We start from the raw sequence: 24,409 nt of genomic DNA, 5'->3' as shown, positions 1-24,409 counted from the left end.
TGCTCCGCAGTCATGAAGATCATGAATTTGTCTTTAGTCCCAGTAGCTACTGAGTAAGCTCTAAATATGCTTCACACAAGTTTTTGGAACCACTCTTGTCGTAACAGTATGTTTATATTCCTGTTAATTCTTGCAATCAAATTCTCAGTTCCCATAATGTTGTTATGTAAGTTATATTCGTTTTCTCTGTGAAAATCTAGATCTCACCTTTTAAAATATTGACAAAACCAGCAAGAAGTCAGTACACTGTTGAAATGAAAAACAAAAAAATAATTTCTTAATATTTATTTTCTATGCAACATAAAAAAATATTCATCATAGTTACAATAAATTACAGTTACTTAATGCGAACTAAAATGTAATTTACGATAATTCGTGAACAGAATCGTACGGGTCAGATCAGAAATTTTCACAAGTCTTTACCTACACTTTTGTCATGATTTTAAACATTTTTTTTTATATAATAAATGCAAACTATTATCTAACCAACAAATAGTCCAATGTAGATAAAAAAGCTTGCTTAGCAAATATAATTAAACTGTTATTGATGCTATAATTTTCCCATTTTGTATTATAACAAGGGTTAGACGTCTAGCGCCTATAACTCACAAGATATTTCTTGAATGAACTGTTGAATAAATAAATGGCGAAAACCAAGCATCGTCAACATTATAGATAACACTGAATGTACCTCACAACAATTAGAATCTACCAGTTCGTGTTTAGCGAATACTTCGGCTATTACTAAATATTTAGTTGGCGAAACGTATTGAAAGCATTGTTTGAAAACTAGCTCCTCGATCATAAAGGGCCTTTGTAAAATACTGATGTATTAAAAGTGATAATATATGAACACAGATCTCTCTCGTGTTGACACTATTTCATCTAATTAGTGAAATGCTTTCAATACGCTTCGCTTTACATTAGGTCTATTACAATTTCATAAATTAATACTATTTTCAAAATGTATGAGAAGTTCGTTACACTTGCGACCGAATAAAGTTACACAACAATATTACTTTAACTGCTAACATCAACTATTATATTATGTGTACGGCGAAGTACCAATTACTGGGAAACTACTTTGATACAATTCACGGTAAATATTGTGACTAAGTAAATGCAGACATTGTGCTGTCAGGTCGAATCTGGACAAATGAAAATCACATTTTCATTCATAATTTTACGTAAGGCAAGTTCTTCACTAGGTACTTGTAAAACAAAATGAACACAGTGTAATTTAGTAGGGAAGGCAGTGAGAATATCCACCGTATACCGGTGACTAACAATCTAATATCAAAATTGTCATTTTGAACCGTAACAAGTTTTTTTTTTTCATCAAGACAAAGAATTTTCAAATCGTTAACGGGTATAAAAAGCGACAAAACAGACGCGAATAGAACAAGGCTCCTACTATAATCAATTAATATTAATAGATATATATTAAATTCTTACTAGACAATAGACATGATAAAGACTCCTTAACAAATAACTTAAAGGGGTTACAATAACAGTGCCATCAAATATAAATATGCAATGTATAAGGTACCAATAGTTACAGTATAAGCTCTAAATGAGAACATGTTACCTGCGACAAACTATACATTATAACGAGGGACCAAATAAATATGTGTCAAGTATTTAAATAATTATAAATTATGGTGGTAGTCTCGTCCGTCGGTCTAGTTTTACAAACATTGTTCAGATTACATCTGACCGACGCGTCATTGGGGAGACAATAAATAAAACGATTTGAAAAATCAACATGGTTAGACCGTCTGGAATGTACTCAATTAAGACCCGACACCTTTCAGGCGGAGAAGTAAGTATACACAAATAAATAATAATAAAGTAAATCGACGGTAATCCCGCCGGCGTGCGAATAAACCGGATACAATAGGTACATAAGGCAAAGGATAAAATATACATGTACAGTTGCAGTAAGCGAATGCGTTAGCTACCTAACATTAGTTAACACGAGTCCCTAGCCTTAATCTAAACACGATACAATTGAGATATTGTTACATGCGCCCGCCAGACCAACGCTCACCGATTTTATTCATACATACGACCAATTGTATTTAGCTGTATCGTTACACTGGTATCGGGTAACACTGGTCTCGCGTTTACAATTGTCCAAAATCAGAAACATCAACTTGGGCATTAACTTCAATGTGATCGGTGCAAAACTTCAATAATAGTCAAATATGAAAAATTCAAATACGAAAAAAGCCTATAAAGAGGACTTAATACTACGTAAGAGAGACATTATATCGACGGGTCGCCCCGCACTTAAATTCATTCGAGATTTGCGAGATGTACCAAAGAGGATGGTCACGGATAACTATAATATCAGAATGATGAATATTCTATACAATTTACTTTATCGATTACAATCGATACTAGTGTACCGACGATCGATGGATAAAATTCGAAGTGTTGAGGGATAAATAGAGATTTTTGTAACTCCTAATAAAACGAGATTCTTCGCAATATCATCACGCCTATGTTACAGTCAGACATGTCGGAACACAACACGCACACATTTCAAGCGGCTTTTATACAAGTTGATAACATCGATGATCTACATCTAGAGTAATGTGTTTATATAAAGTGACGCCTGTGGCTAAATGTTGATGATGATTCAACTACAATAATGACTATCCATTGGACTCCAATCTAAAGTCATCTTTCTGAACGTCAAAGTTTGTTTCTGGCATGCTATTTATCGGAAACCGTTATCTTTCTATGCGTTTGGTTGCATCGCCTGACTCAGGTGGGAGGCGTGAGGCCGCGTGACGCTACACTACACAACACCGAACTCGCCTCTCTTCACTTGCAAAGCACCACAATATGCCCCGGTGGTCAAACTGCGCAATCATATAAAAATATCTATTTACTTTTCTTAATAAAATATAGATTTCTCTAGATACTCAATCGTCGCGTCCATTGCTTTCGAGTTGTGAGATATCGCAGGTTCACTCAATACATAAGAGAATATAAGTCTTAGAAAGAACATAAAGAAGAGATCTTAATGGTTCAACTAAACAATAAATAGATTTCCTAAGCGAGCCTGCGGTATCTGAGAACACGGCAATGTAAGACAACATCTATTAATTGAACAAGCTTGGTCAACGCTTAAGTGTTACAACATTTTACAATGACAAAGATATATTTTGAATTTTCATAACAGTCATAGGATTGATTCGTAAAATAAAAATCTTTATGGTCCATAGCGTGTTTCAAAGAGTTGATAGAAAGATATGCATTTTATATAAAAATAAGGGATACGATAATTTTGGCTTGCGAACTGACCATTCAAACCGAGCCGCTAAACTCCTTTAACCCAAGCTTACCTCCATACTTATAATATTTAGCGAAGCGTGATAAGTCCGCAACAAGCGCACATGACCACCGGAGTTGAGAGCTAATTACCTTATTTCTGTGACAAAAATAGCTTTTCTTATCTCAAGTCTTGTCCAGCTACCGTATGTTAACTACACGTAATTGATATCGAGCCGTAACATCGCCTACTTACTAACACAAGCCGAGTATCTTGACGTTCAGGTTTTGGAGACCACTGACACACAAATGGTAATTTCGTACTACACACTATGCATGATGACTGCTTGATATAAACTATCCACGGTGTTTTATACGAGGATAGTTTCACGCTAGGCCCCAGTTCAGACATTTTAATTGGCGCCCAACACAGCTGTTAACGAATCCTATTTTCGTAATCCACCAAAACCTGAACGTCAGTGCCAGTTTGACTATTTCACATTACTTAAAATCAGTCTCATAAATAACGAAATGTTCAACAGACTTAGAGACGATCGCTAAGACCTCGAGGAATAGTCAATAAAACCTTTTTTAGCTTGTCTATGGTCACTAACAGTGGAGAGAGGGTAGGCTAGTTACCAGCTTATACTAATGCTTACACGCTAATAAATTTCAACTAAATATTCACTGTCGATAGATCACGGATAATTTTAAAGCGTTTGAAAAATTTTGACTCACACTTGACTATAACGTGGGAAATTCTGACTGTAGTTTTAAATTGTTGTGAAGGCACCAATCTTCGTTGTCAAAAGATTGTGTTAATTGACCCCCTTTCGCACCTAAGTCTGGTGTGAGTCGATAATTTTTCAATCAACCTAATACATGTAAGAAGAATGGCAGTGCAGTTTTACATTACAGATATTTCCGCGTCTCAAACAAACTGAAATAAGCTGTTAAGCTTGTATTATCGATACATCGTTTCGTGGTTACCGATAATTTCTATAAGTCACAAGATGACGTTATGAAATCGAGACGTTTTTTAAGATATTTTTTACAATATAATATTGCGAAAATAATGTTCTAAATAAAAGTCGACGCGTGCAAGACACTGAACATTCGTGACGTTAAAGTCTGCCTACTGTAACATATTGTTGCTCTTTCATACCGCCTTAGTGGTAAGTGTGAGAGAGATAGAGCGACAATACGTACTTACAGTCAAAACTACATGTGGTTAGCGCGGAGTGTTGCATAAAACAGTAAATACAATGTAAAACTAAGTTTAGGTCATACACAAGATATTTATAGCCACGTTCGTGTGTAGCCATGAATAAATTATTCATTGAATTTAAGATGAAAATGTCCATTTGACGGTACGACCAGCATAGATATTTTTGTTATACAATCTAAACTTAGTTTTACACCGAATTTTACTTCTTTACGTTTAGAATTTAGTTGCGATTTGTAATCCACCCCTTGCTTTCCACACAGACAAACAATAGAGATAATATGTGTTAGTACCGCGGTGGAGTTTATACGTATGTGGGCGGCTGCGCGGGCGCGGGCGGCGGCAGCACGCGGGCGCCCGGCACGTACTGCCCGATGAACGACCCGTCCTCCGTGAACCGACCTGAGGGGGACGGGAGATAAATTAATACAGGTTCATCAAATTTGGCCTTTTAAATAATCGATGTAAGAAAAGAGGAGAATTTAGACCACATAGAAACTATTTACCACAAAGTAAACCTTTGGTATATAAAACTTGAAAATACAAAAAATAAAATTCTGAAAATATTAAGATTAGAACAAGAAAAACAATCAAAACATGCATGGTTACACAATAAAAAAAAAAACATTTAAAAACATTATTCCGAAATTATAGCATGATTGAATGCAAAAAAATAAAAGAGAAAAATAAAAGCAAAAAAAATCATACCTTACGAAAGAAAACAAAAACGGCGCTCGTGCAGGCAAAGAAAAACAGGAAAAGGGACGGAACGGGAAATAATATCAACATTAAAACAAATGCAAAACTTATAACAAAGCACGCTAATAAACATTTAAGTAGGAAATTCACTCCAAATAATATCATCTGTTTCTTTACAACCTAAAGTTACTTACATACAAATTATTCTGTACTTAATACCTAACCTAAGCTGCGATATCTTGCGAAGGGACAGTGATAAAGCCTTTATTTAGAACTATTTCTGAAATAGTGCAATAAAGACTGGACGCCCTTTTGTAAATATTACAACTACAATTTTCATGCCCAAGACAAAGAACTAAATAATTTACTTATTTCAGTGGCGTGCATGAAAACGGTGCTTAAACTAGCAGTATACTGCTCAGATCAATAAAAAAAAAAGATTCACAACATAATTCACAGATCAAAACGTAATAGAGAACAAATTTTGGCGGGCGACGTCACCGTCAAATGAGCCAATCAGAACGAAGAAGAGATAGACCAAGCCTACGCTGATTGGCTGTCAGTACCGGACTGTTTAGTTGCATTAAATTGTGATGCAATGGCACTACGTTATACATATCAAACATACAAGAACGTAGCTATTTGGAGCACTTTTTGCAAAGGCTTAGAATGTTTACTGAGATAAAATATGCTACAAAATAAAGTGCATTGTTTTAAAGTTTTAAATGTTTAATAGACGAACACAAGAGGATTTAGTATGACAGGATGATCTCAGTAAACACTTGTGTGGAGGAATGAAGGAGAGGTAGTTAGACGAGCGTGGCGAAGGCCTGCGAGGCGGAGTCGGGGTTGGCGGCGGCGGGCGGCCGGCGCTTGCGCCCGTACTGCCCGATGAACGACCCGTCCTCGTTCATACCCGCTGCAAACGTTTGTACTTCATGCTAATGCTTAGCCACCACACACATGCTTACGATAACTTAGCAAAGCATTACAGAACTTAGCTCAACAAATCGTTTTTTTTTTAACTAATGAAAACTTTGGTTTAAGTTTAAAGTGAATATAGTTCTGTAACACGAATTGAACTGACCAAAATAATGTAATTCGCCCACGATTTTGATTACATTTTTTGCCCTCTGTTCAAATCAAATGAAATAATGAAAATTTTTGCACAGTTCAATAAAAAAAATACCGTGCTTTAAAAATTAATGACAATGCAGCAAATTGGCTAACAATTAAAAATAGAGACACTGCACTAAAAAAGTTAGAAACAAAACACTTCTTTTGAAAGATCAAGCTTAGCGCCAATCAAATACGAACAAAAAACTTATCTAGGCTTTTTGCATACAATGAGTGACCAACGCCAATGCTTCATGACAATACCGGCATATTTGAATCTTAATTAAATTATGAAATCTGATTATTAATTAATAGTTTACACCGTATTGAGGTAAGTAAAAGTCCGTGGAAAAACAATTAAATGGTTCAAATTACCTCCTACATTCATCAAAATAGTTTTAGTTAATGATGAAAATGGCCTAAACTTCCTCTTTTTTGTTATTTAACTCATCATTGGTCACCCACTGCCCAATTAAACAGTAAATGCCATAGAAAATAAACATCACACAAAGCAGCAACAAGTATAAGAGAACATACCGGTCTCGCCGTCGCCGTACTCGGCCATGGAGTCGGTGTCGCTCTCGGGGCCGGGCTTGGTGCCGCTACTCATCGAGTGGCGGGACTTGTTGTCTAGTCTGGAATGTCACGTAAGTAAGGAGTTAGTAAAATAATTTTTCATATAAAAATATAATAGTTTTGTTATTTCTTGCTCTTAAATGGGAACAATGATAGGTTTTTATTTTCGCAGTATTTCTTTCTTCTCAGGCTACGATAAGCTTGTAAAAAAATAATGAGAAAAAAAGGTTTTTTATATGGTGCTGCTATATTATAACTTTGTATTAGTGTGAGTGAGTCAAAATTTTGTATATAAATAAATTATACTTTGACATTAATTTTATAGAATAGAAAATCATCTTATTCCTTTAACTATGGCTAAGCGGAAAGCGTGTAAAACTTTAACTCTCAAGTACCCATTAATAATCCTCGTCCTTCCTTAGCTCTTTATTGCTTCCACATTTTGAAATGTGCTAGAAGTATCAATATGACGTGAACTTCTCAACTCTTTATTTTGGCTCATTGCTCAACCTTTTCAGCTGCCACACTTAAAGACTAAAATCAATGAACAATATACTAACGGATGCGTATACTCATGGAAGCCGGCATCAGCATAGTCCCTGCGTCCATGCGCCAGCTCGCGGTCGTGCACGTCGTACTTGCCGCCGCGGTTGCGCCGCACCACGCACACCAGCACCAGCACGAGCAGCAGGAAGGCCAGCGCCAGCATCACGCCGATGAACCACCCCGCCGTCGCCGGCTTGTCGCCGTCCGGCTTTACGATTGGACCGTCTGGAAAAGAGATATGCATTGTTCGGTTTTATTTAATTCTCACTCTGCTGGTCCTATGCCTAGATGCCAAAAGAAGAACATCTCATTTAAGTCTTATTTCTTTAGTTAGATAATATACTCTTTCTTTAGTTAGATATATAGGGCTGTAATTTTAAAATAAAATATTTCTTTAAATTGAAAAAGATTGACCGTCTTACCACAAAAACTTTTAATAACTGTTGAACATTTATCAAAAAAATATCAAATTATGGCGTTAAAATAAGATCCGTTTTGAAGCTACACTTTTTTTAAGCAAGTGTTCAATAGGTGTTTCAGTTTTTGTAGTAAGGCCATAGTTCTAACGATAAAAATGTACCTTAACCAATAACATTTTCATTTACCCCTTGAAATAAATAAACCGACCAAGTGCGAGTCGGACTCGCGCACCGAGGGTTCCGTACAAATGCTGTATAGATAAAAAGTGAGTTTCGCGCCAACCGTTCAGTTTAGAACAATCATAGTTATGGTAATTTCGTGAGAGTCAAAATAGTTAATATTTTTTATTTTATAATATAACTAAAATAGTAGGCCAGTACCTTGTAAAAGTTATTTTATTGAAGTTATTTATATACAACATTTTATAGTCATCATTCAGAAATCTGATTGAAAATAACTAATTATGTCTTAAAGGTCATGGGGCATATCTGACCCGCTTTGTAAAAAGTGGCGGACATGAATCAAAGTAGTTCTAAATCGTGGAGAATGGTATGACGTTTCTTTGAATATAAATATATTATTAAAATTCCATGGAGACGAATGTCCAGGATCGTTTGAAAAATATAAAAGACAAGCAGTTTCAGAGGATTGTACAGGTTGCAATGCTAGTTTTTATTGTTAAAGACATTTCATAAAGAAGGAAGGTGCCAATCCGGATGACCAGGATCTGATGAGGATCTGGAAACCCTGAGAAATCGAGGGCAACTCTTGAATATTGTAGGCACGCATCGAGTCATAACCAGACATGTGAGTGTATTTTTGAGGGTACTGGTAAACAGTGAAGGTTTGGAGCTGATTTGATTATGGAGACTACAGAGAGTCAAGGGAACTCCCGAACGGTATGTTGCAACTACCACGTGGTTGGGCTTATTTTATTCGTATTGGCGAAGACTTTCCACAAAGATAGGTTTGACTGCCATTGTGGGATCGACAGCTAAGATCAGATAATAGTTATGGGAACTCCTTTACAATTTATAACGTAACCTTGTGTTGGAGCTTATTTTATTTTAGGTGATGAGAATTCACTACTAACTTGGGTTAAAGCAGCCATTGCAGGAATGGGATCTTTTATTTTTGAGGGATTAATCACCTAAAGAGCCCCAGTTTCAGGTTTTTTTCGAAACCGCCTGACGACTTGTAGCTGTCGAATTGTAACAACGACTTCTAGAGAGTAGGATTCGGGGCTGCTGGCTTTACGTTTCTAGAGCCTTGACAAAAGTGTAATTCTGTCCCTTTCTTTGTTTTATAAAGTCGGCATTATTTTATTTTGTAGCATTTTACAAACAAATCCAACTTCAAACATATAAAAAAGCAACAAGAAAACAAAAGCAAGAAGGAAATTAAAAAGATGTTAGGTGCATCGGTCTAGAAGTCGGTGTCTAGAGGATGCATCTATATTTATTTAACCACCGAGATCTAGACCGATGCATATAAACAGTTTTCTTGTTATTTTAGAAGTTGTTTTTTTTTGTAAAAAGTTTTTATTTTTAACTTTTGTGAAAAGTTCTCGTCAATACGAATAATATAAGCCCAAACACGACGTAACTAAAACATACCGAGTTCTCTCGACTTTCTCACGTCTCCATCATCAGATAAGCTCTAAACCTTCACTGTTTGATAGTATCACCAGACATACATCTGAGAATCAAGTTTTAATCCTATGCATGCCTACAATTTCTGATAGTTGCCCTCGATTTCTCAGGATTTCCATCATCAGATCCTTACCTGATGACAATGGAAATAAACGGCGAGTACACTCTTTTACTACAAAGAAATGATTTCTCAAATCCGTCAAACTTGGTCGTTTAAATTCCCCATTGAAATGAGGAAAATATTTGATGTTTACACCTGATTTTCTCTAGATTCCCATGGTTCACATTGATGCGACTAATGCCATAGTAAATCAGAGCCTTTATCATTATATTGTGCTATATTTCGTTCGTATCCGCCGTGGGTATGGTTTTCATACTAAGGTGCCCAATGACCTTTGAATGATTTAAAATTTTTCACAGTTTAGAGGCCATTATATTTAAGAAGTGTTTGATATAAATTTCACTTTTTATTCAAAACTTTAATATCTCTACGCGTTCATGTGAAAAAGGGTAGGTAGTAAGTTTATAATTATTAAAAGAATATTTTATGTCATGTAAGCAAAAATAATATTTTAATATTTTATGTAACTTCAAATTTATCATTTTCGCAATTTTTCCTTTATCTGTACTATATAACGTTGCTTCGTGCCGAATTTTAAGATTCTGAGTTCACGGGAAGTACCTTGTAGGTTTTGATTCCCTAGCGTGTGACGGAAATTCGTCTAAGGTGTCGGTAAAACTGCTGTATCTTTTGATCGCGTTAACTTAGAAGTTTGATTTTTTAATTGCTTAAAGGGACAATAGACCTAGGTATTTGGTATAAATTTCAATTTGGTACCTTTATTCGTTCGTGAGAAATAAGGTAGTAAGTTTCATTTTATTAAAATATTTTTATTATATTATATAACAAAAAAAATGAGATTTTCGCAATTTTTCCTATATTTGCATTATATAACACTGCTTCATGCCAAATTTCAAGATTCTGAGTTTACGGGAAGTACCCTGTAGGTTTTGATTCCTTTGCGAGTGTCGAGAATTTGTTGAAAATATCGACATAATCGGTTGTATCTTTTGATTGGCTTGGCTTAGAAGCTTGATATTTTTACAGCCTAAAGGGACAATAGACCCAAGTATTTCATGTGAATTTCAGCTTGATACGTCCACGCGTTCTTAAGATAAAGGGTCTTGACAGACAGACAGACAGACAGACAGACAGACAGACAGACAACAAAGTGATCCTATAAGGGTTCCGTTTTTTCCTTTCGAGGTACGGAACCCTAAAAACACAAAGATGTATGTATAATATAAATCTACTTACAATATACCTAAATGCAACAACAGTACGACACAAAAGTACATTCCAATGCACAATACCCTAAATATTTTTTCTCTTCATTATCTATATAGGAGGGATATAAGGGAGGGCTTACCAATGGTAGTATCGACATCCTTGATCTCGCTGGCGCTGAAGTACTCTCCATCATGCGCCGTCAGCTTCACCTCGTACACCTGTCCCGGCTCCAAGCCCGTCAGGATCACGTAGTCATCATCCGTCACCTCGTTAGTCTTCGACCAGTCGGGGTGACCCTTCAGCTTGTACCACGCCACGAAGTGAGTGCCCGCGTGACCGTCCAACGAAGGAATCCAACGAACCAAGATATGGGCAGTCCCCTCCTTAGCAGGCAGTGTGCTCGTCTCAAACTGTGGAATGTCTGGCTTGGCCTTCTCAACTGATTTCGTCGATTGCTCCACGTAATACTTGTCACCTTCCCCAGCCTTGGTCTTTGCTCTGATCTCAATACGGTACTTGGTGTTGGGTTCGAGTCCAGCCAACTTTGCGCGGTCGAACTTGGGGTCGATTTCCTTCTTCCTTTCTTGGGTGGGTCCTAGAGAAGTGCCGGTAACTTTTTGGTAATAGATTTTGTATCCGGTGAGGACTCCGTTTTCATCGATGGGTTTATCCCACTTGAGCAGCATGGCTGATGACCCGATTGGGTACACCTCGAATGACTTCACAGTACCGGGTTTGCCTTCAGGGGTGTGGAAGCTGAGGGTATCGCTGGGTGGTCCGTTGAAGCGTCCATTGTATACTAAGATCCTGGCGTTATTCTTCTTGAAGGGCTTGAACTTGCTGACAAGAGCGCTGGAGGCGTCGGCTTTGACCAATATTTCCTTGAGGCGATCTTCCTCTCCATCCACCCAGGTCTGTATCTTGTATCCCTTGAAGTGTCCGCGAACGGATTCAGGTGGTACTGGGTTCCAGTTCAGTAGAGCAGTGGTGCCGGTGGTGACCTGCACGAGGGTGAAGTTCTGCGGCGCCTGCAGAGGCACGTCCTCGCCCGACCAGCCGATCACTTCTACGGGAGTCACGTTAGATGTACCCTTGTAGTTCACCGCAGTTACCTGGGGGATTAAATTATTCTATTAGTATTCATTTGTTACTGAGCTCACAAATATAGTATGGGTATACAGTTAATTGAAAAAAGTACTAAATTGGTTGTACTGAGTCGAGGTTTGAATTAGTTTTTGACTGACCTTAAGTTTGTAAGGCACGAATGTGGGCGTGTTGGTGACGACGTACTGCGTCTGCTGCCAGTCGCGAACCTGCTCCTCCACCCAGGGTTGCCCGGTGATGTTGCGGCGCCACGTCACCAGGTAATAGAACCCGGGACCGTTGTGCTCGATTTGGGGCATTTTCTGAAAAATAATCATGGCATTTTTTTTTATGAAGTGATTCGGATACCGGAGAGTTAAAATGCTCTTCAGTATAATATAAGATAATCTGGTGGTCAAGAGGCGTTTAAACCGGAGCGAATGCTAATCTATGAAATTATTTCAGAGAGAGAACAACGAAATAATGCTCTTGCTTTGGCACTAAGTTCTTCTAATACTATACAGCAATGTATATAAATAATTTAGTGAACATATGTACCTCCCAAGAGATGACCATGTTGGTGGGGTCGGAGCCCTCGCCGACGACGTTGTCGGGGTTCTTGTAGGGCACGTCGGGCTGCGTGCTGCACACCTCGGAGTGCGACGACGGAGTGGACGGCCCGATCTTGTTCCACGCGCTCACTCTGCAATCAAGTACATTCTTATTTGCTAACCGTATGTAGAAGCAAATTAATCTCTTATAGTGAGTGTAGGGGATTTGAATTTCAAGGCAGCGGACAGAGCAAATTGGTCAGTCACTCGGTATTAAACACTAAGGACTGCTTTTCATCTGACTGTCGGCTGTACCGGGTGTCGCAGGATGCTGATGATATAGCGACAGTTACCTGAAGGTGTAGTTAGCCCAGGGACTGAGCTGGACGGTCCAGGACGTGTCGATGGCTGGCACGTTGTCGCTGGCCGTGTACCAGGTGTCGGGCGTGAAGGTGGTGTTGTACTGTATGGAGTAGCGCAAGATGGGAGCTCTGTTGTCGCCCATGGAGTGCCAGCGAAGAGTTGCGGTACGCTCGTTGCATTCTACACCTTCCAGTTGCGGGGGGTTTGGCTTATCTGAAAAAAAATATTATCATGAGAACAATAAATACGAAACGTAAGGACTGTGCTGGATCATAACTAAGGTTATTAATTTTCAAAAAATAAAGTAACATATTTCTTCCGTTTGGAGTTATTTGAAACGCCCCCGAAGCCAGATTTGTATTGGGTTAAGGGCAATAAATCTAACAGGCAAGTTATTGCTTGAAACCCGAAATAAACTGACGAAACATGTAAGTGGTCACGTTTAACCCCTCGGGAAAAGTATGCGTGATATTAGATGCTACATGATGTTCCGTCAAAACTTGAAGTTAAACATTTTACCGACAATATAGAGCAAGTATCATAGCAGAAGTAATTTTGGCAATTTGCCGAATAGTGCAGTATGTAGTTGTAACTGGACGGGAGCAGTTAACATTACGACACATCATAAAGTTTGTGCTCGACAGGATTTATGTCATCATACCGTGTCAGCTACGGATTCCAAAATGGTGGAGGAAGAAGATTTTTTAAGATAGAAATGAGAATTTAAGTTAGCCTTACCGGAATATGGAAAATTTTACGTCATATAAAACGTTATTTTTGACGTTATATTTTAAGCTTACACTCAAAATCTTGATGGTCGCCATATGATGTGCCCAGTTTATTGTTAATATACCAACTACGAATTCAGGGCTACTTTTGAGAAAACCCTAAACCTACACTCTTGAAGATTATGGACTATGGCTATAAAAATATATTCAACTCACCCTGTACAGTAAGCGTAGCCTGAGCCCTAGCTTCATCAATGGCCGTCTTCGCAATACAAGTGTACTCTCCGGAATCCAGCTCCGTGGTATCAGAGATCAGCAGGGAATAGTCATTGGTCATGCGGAACCGCGGCTGATTCTCGAAGTCAATCTGCTGGCCGTCGTTCAGCCAAATGATCTGAAGCTTGAGCGAGTCGTCTGCGTTGGCGTTGCAACGGAATGTGGCGGAGGAACCCGCTGCTACTTCGTAGTGTTCCGGCTTGTCGGTGATCATTGTGCGTTCTGTGGGGAGTTTTGGATATTAGTCGAAAGAACTAAAATAAAGGACTTTGAGAATATTTTAATTACTAAAGCAAAATATTAATAGACAATTTAAGTAATGATAGGTTAGAAAGTATTCTTGCATCAAGTGAGATTTAAGTGCATTTATACGTCATTTGATCAAAATCATTGGCTTCCAGTGTTCAATGTTCCATTAGTCAGACAATTAGATAATATTTTATGCTAAATACTTACTCTTAACATCAAGTGATCCGTAAGCGGACTTCTCCCCGAACTTGTTCTTCGCGTAGCACTGGTACGTGCCCATGTCTGTATACGCTACCTCGTGGATCACCAGGTCACCATCAGCAGTTATGTTGTACCTGAAAGAGGATACGGAGTTAGGGGGTTGATCAGGGGTAGGACAGTTCCATACATCGACAGATGTGGGGTATTTTTTTTTTTTTTCAAAAAGCGACATCTACTAGCTCGATCGGTAAACAATTAGTTACTTTAAGTCACCACAGGTGGCGACTCTATTGATGAGCTTTTTTTTTATTTGTGTAAAGTGCGTTTTTTGCTTGTCCCCCGGATTTGACCTAATTTCATTCTTAAACCCATTAACTATTTGAGTTTTTAAAGATACTGGACCAAAGAAAATACATTTAATTTTAATTTATTATATTAGTTTCTGTACTAATTATTCATTATTTTGTTTTAACAGCATTTAAATAAACAGGAGTAGGCTTTTTTTGCTTGTCCCCAGCTGAATTTGTATGATTGGATCAAGAATATTTAGCGATTTTTCTACGGACGATATACTTTTTTTAAGGGGATTAGTTTCTAAATGTCATCATTTAATAATATTCATCAATTCATTTGTAATATTCTGGCTTATTTACATAAAAAAACGTATAAAATTACGATGATGAAATTTTGATCCACCCTGAACATTCAGTATTGTGACCGCATTTTATAGTACTTTAAGCCACAATTTTTGGGTCCTAATACTTTGAAACAGGTACTACTTAGACATACTACTGCGTTTTACTTTACTTTACTATTAAAGTCAAAAGGACTTTGAGCAACGTAGATGTTTTGTTGCTGGCTCCGTACAAGAACGGAATTTATGTTCAGGTATGTGTTTGAATTTTACTACAGCGTAACCAAATATTAGGATTGCTGTTTATTTCTAGAAACCGCCATTTCTTTAAGTTACTGTTTAAAATGACATCAAATGGAAAAGAACCACAAATATTTTTTTATAATTTTTTTTTAATCGGCAAGTATGAAAATGTGACTTCCGTTTTGTAACCAAATCTATGGTTACATACGGGCTGAGCTCAAAGTCACAACATGATTGATCCTATAAAGTTAAGTTTACATGGAAAACAGTGATGTTGTTTCAGAAATTCAGAATAATAGTTTTCTGTGGGGATCAATTTTATTTTATTCATGTTTACAATCTTAATGTAAACGAGGTACAATATTTTTTTGTTATTATTTGTTCCATTATTAAAAAGATATAGTATTATATAGTATTTCTTGATTAATATTAAATGTTGATCTGGAATATTACATAATTATAATAATAGCGTCCATGTAGATGAAGCTTTATCCTTTTCAGGCGTTCAGTGGTGTGACTGTCCCTGTTTTTTATTTTAAACAAAAAAATATTTAAAATTCTTTATAAAATACTGTTTTGTTCTGTTTTCGCTCGATGGACAGGAATTTAATTTTGATTCATAACTAGGGATCACTGCAGAAATATATTTTTATTATAGCTTAATATTTTAAAAATTAATATCCGATGTGCATCAAAAGTCACATAACTGAAATTGAAGTTTGATTTTTGTTATAAAACGTTCAAAGAATTGTCGTGTTTTGTGTTTTTTCCTTTTGACAAGATTGCTTCCTTTAATTAGTAATAAAAATATTAATAATATTTTGAGTAGTTTTTTGTTAATATCATACTCAATAGAGTCACATTCTAGAAGTGATCACATAGCTTTTTCCATTATGTATTCAAATATTTATTATTCTAGCTATATTTTTGGCGTTCCAACTTAATTTTCGTTAATTTCAATCTATACACTATTTAAAAATAAAAGATTCCATAAATTAGAGTTTTTTTAAAAAACGAAGTTACATGTTGACACAAATAAAAAAAAAAAGCTCTGATACAAATAAAAAATTTCACTAAAATTAAATTAATTAATATGATTTTAACTACCAATTTATTTTATTTATGTCGTATTATAATTATTTGCATAGATATAAAACTGCATAATATTTAAGATAGTGACACAGTGAATTATTGATTTCCGAATGTCAAATTGATCATCACAAATATGGCGACTGCTCCTTGCGTTACGCGGTGTCCTGCGTGAGCGACGACCGCGACGCTGCGAACGCGACGAACGCGATCAACTCAACGGCTTTCCCTACATGCGGCCTATGTGACAGTCTGCTGCGAGACGCGACGTAACGCGAACTTGTTTTGAGGGCGACCAGATGCGACACCACGAACTATTCAGAAGCGTTGATCGCCGCAGTGCGTGAATAAAGATTGTTGTGGGACAAAAAACATAAACATTATAGAAATCGTTTATTAAGTACAAAGAACTTGAAAGAATGTTGCTGTCTGTACTTTAAATATGAACTTTCAAGCAAAATTGTAGTTATACTTTTCATGATTTGAGAAGTAATGACCAAAATCAAGTAGGACATTTGTCGCGTATAGCATCGCGTCGCATTACGTCGCGTCGTGTTGCGTCGCATCGCGTCGCGTTCGTCGCTCACGCAGGACACCGCGTTTGCGCTTATTTGTAGTTTTCGTCCTATGTTTGTGCATTTCTTCGTGAAATACTCCTCCGTTCCTCCTCCTCCAGCTTTCAGTTCCTCCAATAATCTAGTGTAATCGTTTCTTGCGACCCGGACGCTACTTTTGTGCTGTTTTATTTGCGATATAGACGCTTGTGATTTTTGTGCATCGTGTGCATGCAAATATCATACATCTATAATTTTTTGTCCTATGTTATAATATAAATTGTGCAATAAAGTAAATTTATAAACTGTAAAAGAAAAGTCTTTTTTTAACCCACTCACCTTTAGGAATTAATGCTTCTTTACTAATTTGCTTATTTTAAATTTGATTAAGTTTTACTGTGATTTTATTACAATAAAACTTTATCCAATTGCAAAAAAGCAAATTAGTAAGGAAGAAGTATATGCAACTATTCCTATAGCTATACATATTATACCTATATCTATAGCTATACATACTATTAAAAGTTTGCGGATGAAGTTAATAGAGGCGCTAGTTGTCCGATCAATTGACATTTGCAGTCTACAAAAAAATCTGTGAGAGGGCTCTCTATACCCGATATATTACTTTCCTCTATGGGGTTGATATTCCATCAATAGTTATCCTAATCTATGTAAAAGTGTCTTCTAAAACTACCTAGAAATTAGCGGTAACCTTATCTATTATGAAATATAGAATAACAAGAGCTATAATTCGATCTTTGATGAACATAATGATTGTTTTTTATAAGATAAATACCCCAATTATTTCATAGGAAATTAATATTAGCCCATTCTTCCCCCATACTTCGTGGTACTGAAATACTTTTACAAATATATTTGTTATGTCTATCAGTTAAGCAGAGAGAACCAAAAATAGATCACAATCAATTCGCCTGATACAAACAAAAAGTCAAGTCACTTATAGTTCGGCCATTCAGAGAATGCGTTCCTGACACGTCGCGATTGAACTGACGACGTAATAACATTCATTGATTATTGATATAATAATGTTGTTTTAATGCTCCTCAATTGTTAAAACGGTAAACAACCAGCAAAAATATTTTTATCGTAACTGCAACGCCATTGCAAAGTTACGTCGTCAGTTCAATCGCGACGTGTCAGGAACGCATTCTCTGAATGGCCGAACTATAACAAGATTAGAGGATAAAGTAATAAATAACAAGAAACAAAAATACCCCAAAATAATGTCGTCCGTTGCGACCTTTAAGGAAGCCTATTTATAACACGCCGTAATCTGTGAACACGGGTCCATTTACAGGTTAATCTTTGCCCCTTACGAATAAATAAAAATACATTTCCATAGAAACATCTAGAAGGAACTAATAAGAACTGTTGCTTCATCAATCACAAATTGTATTACAAGTACAATAAAGCTTCGAGAAAGTTCTCTTGATCGATGTTATACGTTGAGCGATGATGTTAGACCAATGAACTATAAAACCCCTTTTCATGTCTCGAGGGAGCTGAAATCGGATAATATTTCCTTCAGTGAACACGACTGAGAATGTTCAGATATGCGATTTAGAGCTGTAATCTTAGTATGTTTGTTCGCTGTGAGAACGTGCAATGACTGAACATTTGTGTCAAAGAAATGAACAATGCTGTCTTCTTAATAAAAAACTATTCGCCAATTTTTTATCTGCAGGGTTTTATTTTAAAATGGTTGTCATAAATTCTGCAATATCTACTTTTACATCAATCATGCGAATCCCTTACCCTTAGTTCTTAAAAAAAGTGTGACAAACAATCTTCATTATCTCTATCAATCTCTCTATCATTAATAAATCAATTTTTGACAGCCACTGAAACTGATGTGTCACTAGTCATCCTGACCTTTTTAAACACTTGGAATCAAATAAAAACTGATAAGACCTTAAATTCTACAAATATCTACTTATCTAAGGAATTAATTTAAAAAACGCATAAAAAATATTTTCTAGGAATAGATAGATAACAATTAATAACTTAAGGATCTTTGAAGACTCGTTTGCGCTATATTACAAATTCTGAAATATCTCTTTAGAAGATTTTCGATTCTAAACAACATTTCAACAATATGTAAGTTCCCTACCACCTAAAAGACAAACAAACTTACAGAATGTTGTCATTCAAGGTACTTACTTCCCACCAGTAACGTCAACATCGTCCTTCATCCATTTGACGATCGGCTTCGGCGCTCCAAACACTCTGCACTTGAGCACAGCCTCGGAGCCATCCACCCTGGTGAGGTTCTCTGGTCCCTCCTTGATTTCTGGCGGGATTGCTGCACAGGGAAACAATAATTAGAACATATAAAAAAAAATTGTGATTGCCCATGAAGTCCACAGTAGTGCATGGTACAAAACGTTTATTTCAGTGTTCCACTTAAAGTGATATTACATCATAATAAGAAGAAATGCGAAATGTCATCCACAGATCCTTACGAACTACTTCGTTCACTATCATTGATCATCACGCACGCTCCAGGTGCGAGAAGGTTTTAAGACCTGGCATTTTAAGGCCATCATCAATAAGATCGATGTGCCCTTCAATTAATGATTTACAAAGTAAATATAATTTGAGAGACAATTTACGTTTTTATGAGCAAAATTGTCCATTACGGGCGCTGCTTATAGCAGAGAAGTGTTTTCTGAAAATCATCGCGCTGTAATTTTGATCCCTCTTTTGATTAATTGGTCACGTCCCGTCTCTCGTTTATATGCTATTGTTCACCATTTTGATTTCAAGATTTTATCAATTACGCCACCGTGGTATGATGTTACCAAATCGTATGAATAAAGCATAGAACTGGTATGCACTAGTATTATAGTCTATTTTCGTCAAAATCACTCCATAAAGTGTCTGTTTTCCCCACAACGTGGACTAACAAACAGGTACATAAATCACAATGTAGAAGATGGTAAGTGCATAATAATATCCGTGGGCTATATTTCTCGCGGATAGCGGGTGGGCGTGTGAATGTGTGCCGCGAGGATGTGGCCAATAGACGGCTACTAGAGACATCTCGTTATACACACATGAATTCCTAAATTGTAGCCAGACATATTATTTGGGGCTCTTGATGAATACGTAAGCATGTTACACGCTTGAGCTGTCTTTGGGAAACATGAAAGGTCTTTGACGTCATCGAAATGAACATCATTAATATTAATTATATGACAAGAAAGTTATCGCATGTCAATGATGTCCTTGTCAATAGCACGAAGATAATTATGGGTTCGATTATAAGAATTATAGTACAACAAAATATTCGAACAAAAAAATCAGTTAAATAAGTTATTTTTTCAACAACCCAATGATATTGAATAACCCAATTTAACCATTACATAATCACATAAATTATATTGGATCATCTCAAAACGAATCGCCCATAAACAAAGTAGGGGAGAGGATATATAAGGTAGAAATAAACCTCAATATAAAAGGGAAATCAGGGCGATTACACAAATTATCGGATTAGCGATATAAGTTTGTTATTCCGGCTGTTACGCTCGAACGTTTGAAAGGCTAATTTATAACGATGCGATGTTGATATGTTATGATTGGCGCATTAGGGCGGCGATGAAAACAAGCGTTTGTTCCAAAATTATCTTTGAAGCTTTCAGCACGTACAACTAATATTTTGTGGAACGAAGCCCGCTTCTACTGTGGAACATTACAAAATTGAAAATATCTTCCATATCTTCCTGTAGTATTCGAGAATGCTAATCGGTTTAATAGTTCAACAAATATGAATACCCAACCCAAGCCCAGAGTTCTTAATTTAACATTCATTGTTGACACAAAATTATTACAACGACCCGAGCGTCCTTGTTGGATGAAATATTTGTGCAAACATTGGCCTCACCTATCGGCAAGTATGTTGGCCAAACATTGTTAAACACGTTGGCTTTGTCTGACATGAATGGAGGACACACGCCGGTGGTGACATAACATAGTATTCCCCGTACTTTGCAACTGTCCATCTTAATCTCAAAGGACTGTACTTCCTACTTTGTTCTCTTTATTCGTTTCATTCATTCTATTAAGAGTGCGGTTTAGGAAGACGTAAGGTGCTTAGTAACTTCGTCTCAGGAGACGTTGCTCTAATCTTCAAAGCTTGTTATTAATTGAATTTGAAATTGGGAAGAGACAAAGTTGAAGCGCAAGCACAATTTTCAATAAGCCCGAGAGTATACGGATCAATTTACTACGCAATTTTTATATAGAGTTCAAAATGACTAACAAGAAATATTTTAAAAAGCAGACTACCAAATCCAATTACATTCATGTCGAAAAGTTCTGAGAAGTATTAATTCCTAAAACGCTTTCACAAGTGCTTATAAGTAATTTCATTTATGCCACATTAATTTCATATTAAATTACTACATTGTAAGTGATTGGATCGCATATTTTTGTAGCATCGTACAGATATACACATAGGACAGATATTAGGGGAGAGAATAAACGCGGACAATACGCCGTAATAGGAATTTCCGATACCACAGACCTCTGTATTCATTATTGTGGATTTTGGGGATGACTCACAGCACAATAGGTTACTGAACTCAGATAGAGGAAAAAAATCGGATATTAATCCATCCACACCCTTCGGCGCTCCCATCTTTGTAGTTGGGGTTAAATTCAACCGTTCAGGTAAACTGGGGTGCTACTGTAATTTACAAGCGTATTGCGCGTGAATGGATGTCTGATAACGATCACGATACGGCCCAAAGAAATGTTGCACTTTTGAATGTTTCTTTAAAAGTTTTTAATACGCGTGTAATAAAAAGACGGTTTATTGTTGTTATTCTGGCAGCTGCCGGAGCATGCTGTCCGGAGCAGTTTTTGTTCGATGCTACATCAAAAAATATTGGTTGTTGTTAAAACTTAAGCGTAACTCCCAAAACAAACATTCGCTACAAAATGAGTTTCTTAAAAAATTATATCTATTTATTACGTTTATCGATTAACATTTAATCGCATTTCAGCATAAACGAAACATAACTAATCGGGAACAATGGTCGCAAAACAAATCCGATAAGTAAGGAGGCAAACAGCATATCAAGTAAAAGGCAGACATTTTTTCAACCCCCAAAGGGCTTGAGTTACGTCATAAGCTCACGCTATTTAGCAATTAGTGGGTGCAGCTGCATACTACGGCCGTAAAGTATGAATTTAGAACGGTCTCGCTTCTAACACCACCCGATATGAATTGCACTAGAAATTCATAGTTTACCAGCCAGCTGAATACGAGACTAATTTTACGCGCGTTCTGCATTCTATGCGTAATTATGATTTTCGAGTTATATTTGAACGACATTTCTAAAACTAGAAATCGCACGCCTTATCTTTTGCCCAAATAATAAACCACAAAATTCTCTTTTGGCTCGGTCATATACTTGCGTGGTCCTAAAATTGGTCCTTAGGGCACTCCACATTTTAAAGATTGTGATTGCTTGCAACACATATAACCTCATTAAATACTTCTAAAGTTGCTGGTCATAATGCCATTCCACCATAAGGTTTCCAATGTTCTCTACTGTATGTAACAGCAATGACAGAAAATTAAAACCTCATCTTAGTAGGTACTTACACTGATAAGCAACTACAATAAACTCGTCGCTTATTTAGTGAGCTGCGATTAAAACCTAAGGTCGAACGTGACTCCCAGTCGTTTTGCCGTCTGCTTATGAATTTGTATCTCTTCATATTAAATTGCATCGCAGATAAGTACCGTCTGAGATGTTATAGACACGTTTCGTGTGTAGTTGGATAAGTAGAAATGAGAATTTGATCTTTAAGGACAAACTATACAGCAACGAAAGATGGATCATATGCGAAGCAACTGCCATCAGGTAAATTTATCCAAAAAAATACCCATTAGATGAAATGGCTGAAACTTTAACGTTGTTTATATTTCTAGTAAGATATCCAGCTTAAGGAAACATCCTCATAACCGTTCATAAAATTGCACATTGTATAGTAAATTCCTTTCATCATAAAACATTGCAAAGCGCATCCTCAAAAGCAGAACCAGCGAAACCTGTCTAATTCCGAGAAAAACTGAGCTACAAGCTCGTCATACAAAAACGGGACACGAATGTTTCTGAAAATCGATCTCGCGCAGTTTAAATCATTACTCGGTGGTGAATATATTAACATAAGTCGACAATAACTTAAGTGTGAGTGAGGTGATTTGACTTATCGTGCCGTGTGGTCCCCCGCTATGAGAGATCGCCGTGTACTTTGCTATGTGCACTTTAAATCATGTCTGAATGTAGAAATTGATAAAGCTTGTTCGAGAATATTTTGCGTTTGAGATTTTGTTTTTGAAATTACCGTAATTGATAGTTGAATTAGTATTATAAGTAACTGGACACTATCTATAATATCGCAAATATCAAAAGATGTCAGTGAACCAAAAAGCTTAGTTCCTAATTATACCTATTTACTTATGCAACTTGTTCAACCCGCTAAAACAAAGATCAAACGCTTTTAAATCACAATGAAACAAAGCTTAACACAGCAATTAATGCTGAAACAATTGACACAGCAGCAATTCCTCTTAATTACGAAACTATCGGCCGGGTCTACAATGTCAATACTCGGGCGGGTCGAAGCATCCCGGGGTATCTAGGTCATGGCTGGGACCTGCGTAATCCCGGGCTGCACCGCGTCATTCCTGCTATTTGTATGCACAACCGGTTTATTCGGAAACTAATTTGTGTGGAGACGAGTTTGAGCATTTAAATTGCTTTGGAATACGTGCTGATCATAATCGGAAATTATGTACGAGGAACAATGCGGTAATGGATTTTATACAAGTCTTATACTGCAGATGAAATAGAGGTAGAGGCATTTTCCTGCTCATAACTGGAATAAAGGAAAATCAATACGGTGCCATATTGAAGGAAAGCAAAAGATATCTCGACTTTGTAGCCTTGAAGGCTGAATGGGATCGTATCGAGAGGCGTGCTCTATCGCGTAGGCTTCAAGTGCCGCGAGATGATTTCTAGTCGAGGGTCAACACTTATCAGGAAAGTAATGACAACGAGCGTCTACTTGTTTTGCAAAAGTTAATACATTTTTCACATGGTTTTAAAAACGTCATAGTATCAAATTGTATACTTGAGAAGATATGTCGCAAATGTCAAGCCACTTTTCTGAAAAAATATGCCAGCAAAAATACCAACTTCACATTTCATAATTTTGAATTTCAAAATATTTCACGAAGTTTTGAACACGCAGATCGTAAACAGCCCTCGCGCCCGAGGCTTTTCACTATGAATTAAATAAGCTTGCTGTAGAAATATGTAGTGTGGAATTCACCGATAAGATTTAGGATGTAAATCTAATTAATTAAGCCCTTTTTAGTGTTACTGGTAGGCGAGTCACGCGACCGAATGTCCAAGCTTTTAAGGCTAATAGGACGGTATTACCTACTTCAAAATATTTTCAACCAAAGGAAAATAGTCCTGGTGAAAACTAAAATATTTTGGTAGGTAGATAGGTAATTTATTACAAAATTCATTTATCCAGAAAATTGAGGGTAGATCCAATAGTCTTGATTGATTTGCCGAGGGCGAAAG

At 36.8% G+C, this 24,409-nt stretch overlaps 1 protein-coding gene across 2 annotated transcripts in view; it reads right to left on the bottom strand.

Annotated features, from left to right (window-relative positions):
• Positions 1-270: 270 nt before the first annotated feature.
• LOC124629427 (neuroglian) overlaps positions 271-24,409 on the bottom strand; it is a 43,234-nt gene continuing 19,095 nt past the window's right edge. The window contains exons 7-17 of one of the 2 annotated variants that reach the window (XR_006984570.1): positions 18,960-19,101; positions 14,265-14,392; positions 13,749-14,030; positions 12,795-13,017; positions 12,449-12,593; positions 12,052-12,213; positions 10,947-11,919; positions 7,459-7,669; positions 6,860-6,957; positions 5,216-6,125; positions 271-4,909 (exon numbers count right to left, since the gene is read on the bottom strand). Coding sequence is in view for 1 of the 2 variants with exons in the window: in XM_047170338.1 (XP_047026294.1) it covers positions 4,812-4,909; positions 6,860-6,957; positions 7,459-7,669; positions 10,947-11,919; positions 12,052-12,213; positions 12,449-12,593; positions 12,795-13,017; positions 13,749-14,030; positions 14,265-14,392; positions 18,960-19,101 (2,462 nt within the window). In the remaining variant the exon portion in view is untranslated. The remainder of the gene's footprint in view (positions 4,910-5,215; positions 6,126-6,859; positions 6,958-7,458; positions 7,670-10,946; positions 11,920-12,051; positions 12,214-12,448; positions 12,594-12,794; positions 13,018-13,748; positions 14,031-14,264; positions 14,393-18,959; positions 19,102-24,409) is intronic. The other variant, XM_047170338.1, reaches the window with a different exon arrangement.

The sequence above is a fragment of the Helicoverpa zea genome, chromosome 1 (assembly GCF_022581195.2).
Source record: "Helicoverpa zea isolate HzStark_Cry1AcR chromosome 1, ilHelZeax1.1, whole genome shotgun sequence".
Lineage (NCBI taxonomy): Eukaryota > Metazoa > Arthropoda > Insecta > Lepidoptera > Noctuidae > Helicoverpa > Helicoverpa zea.
This window is presented reverse-complemented; position numbering and strand designations above follow the sequence as displayed.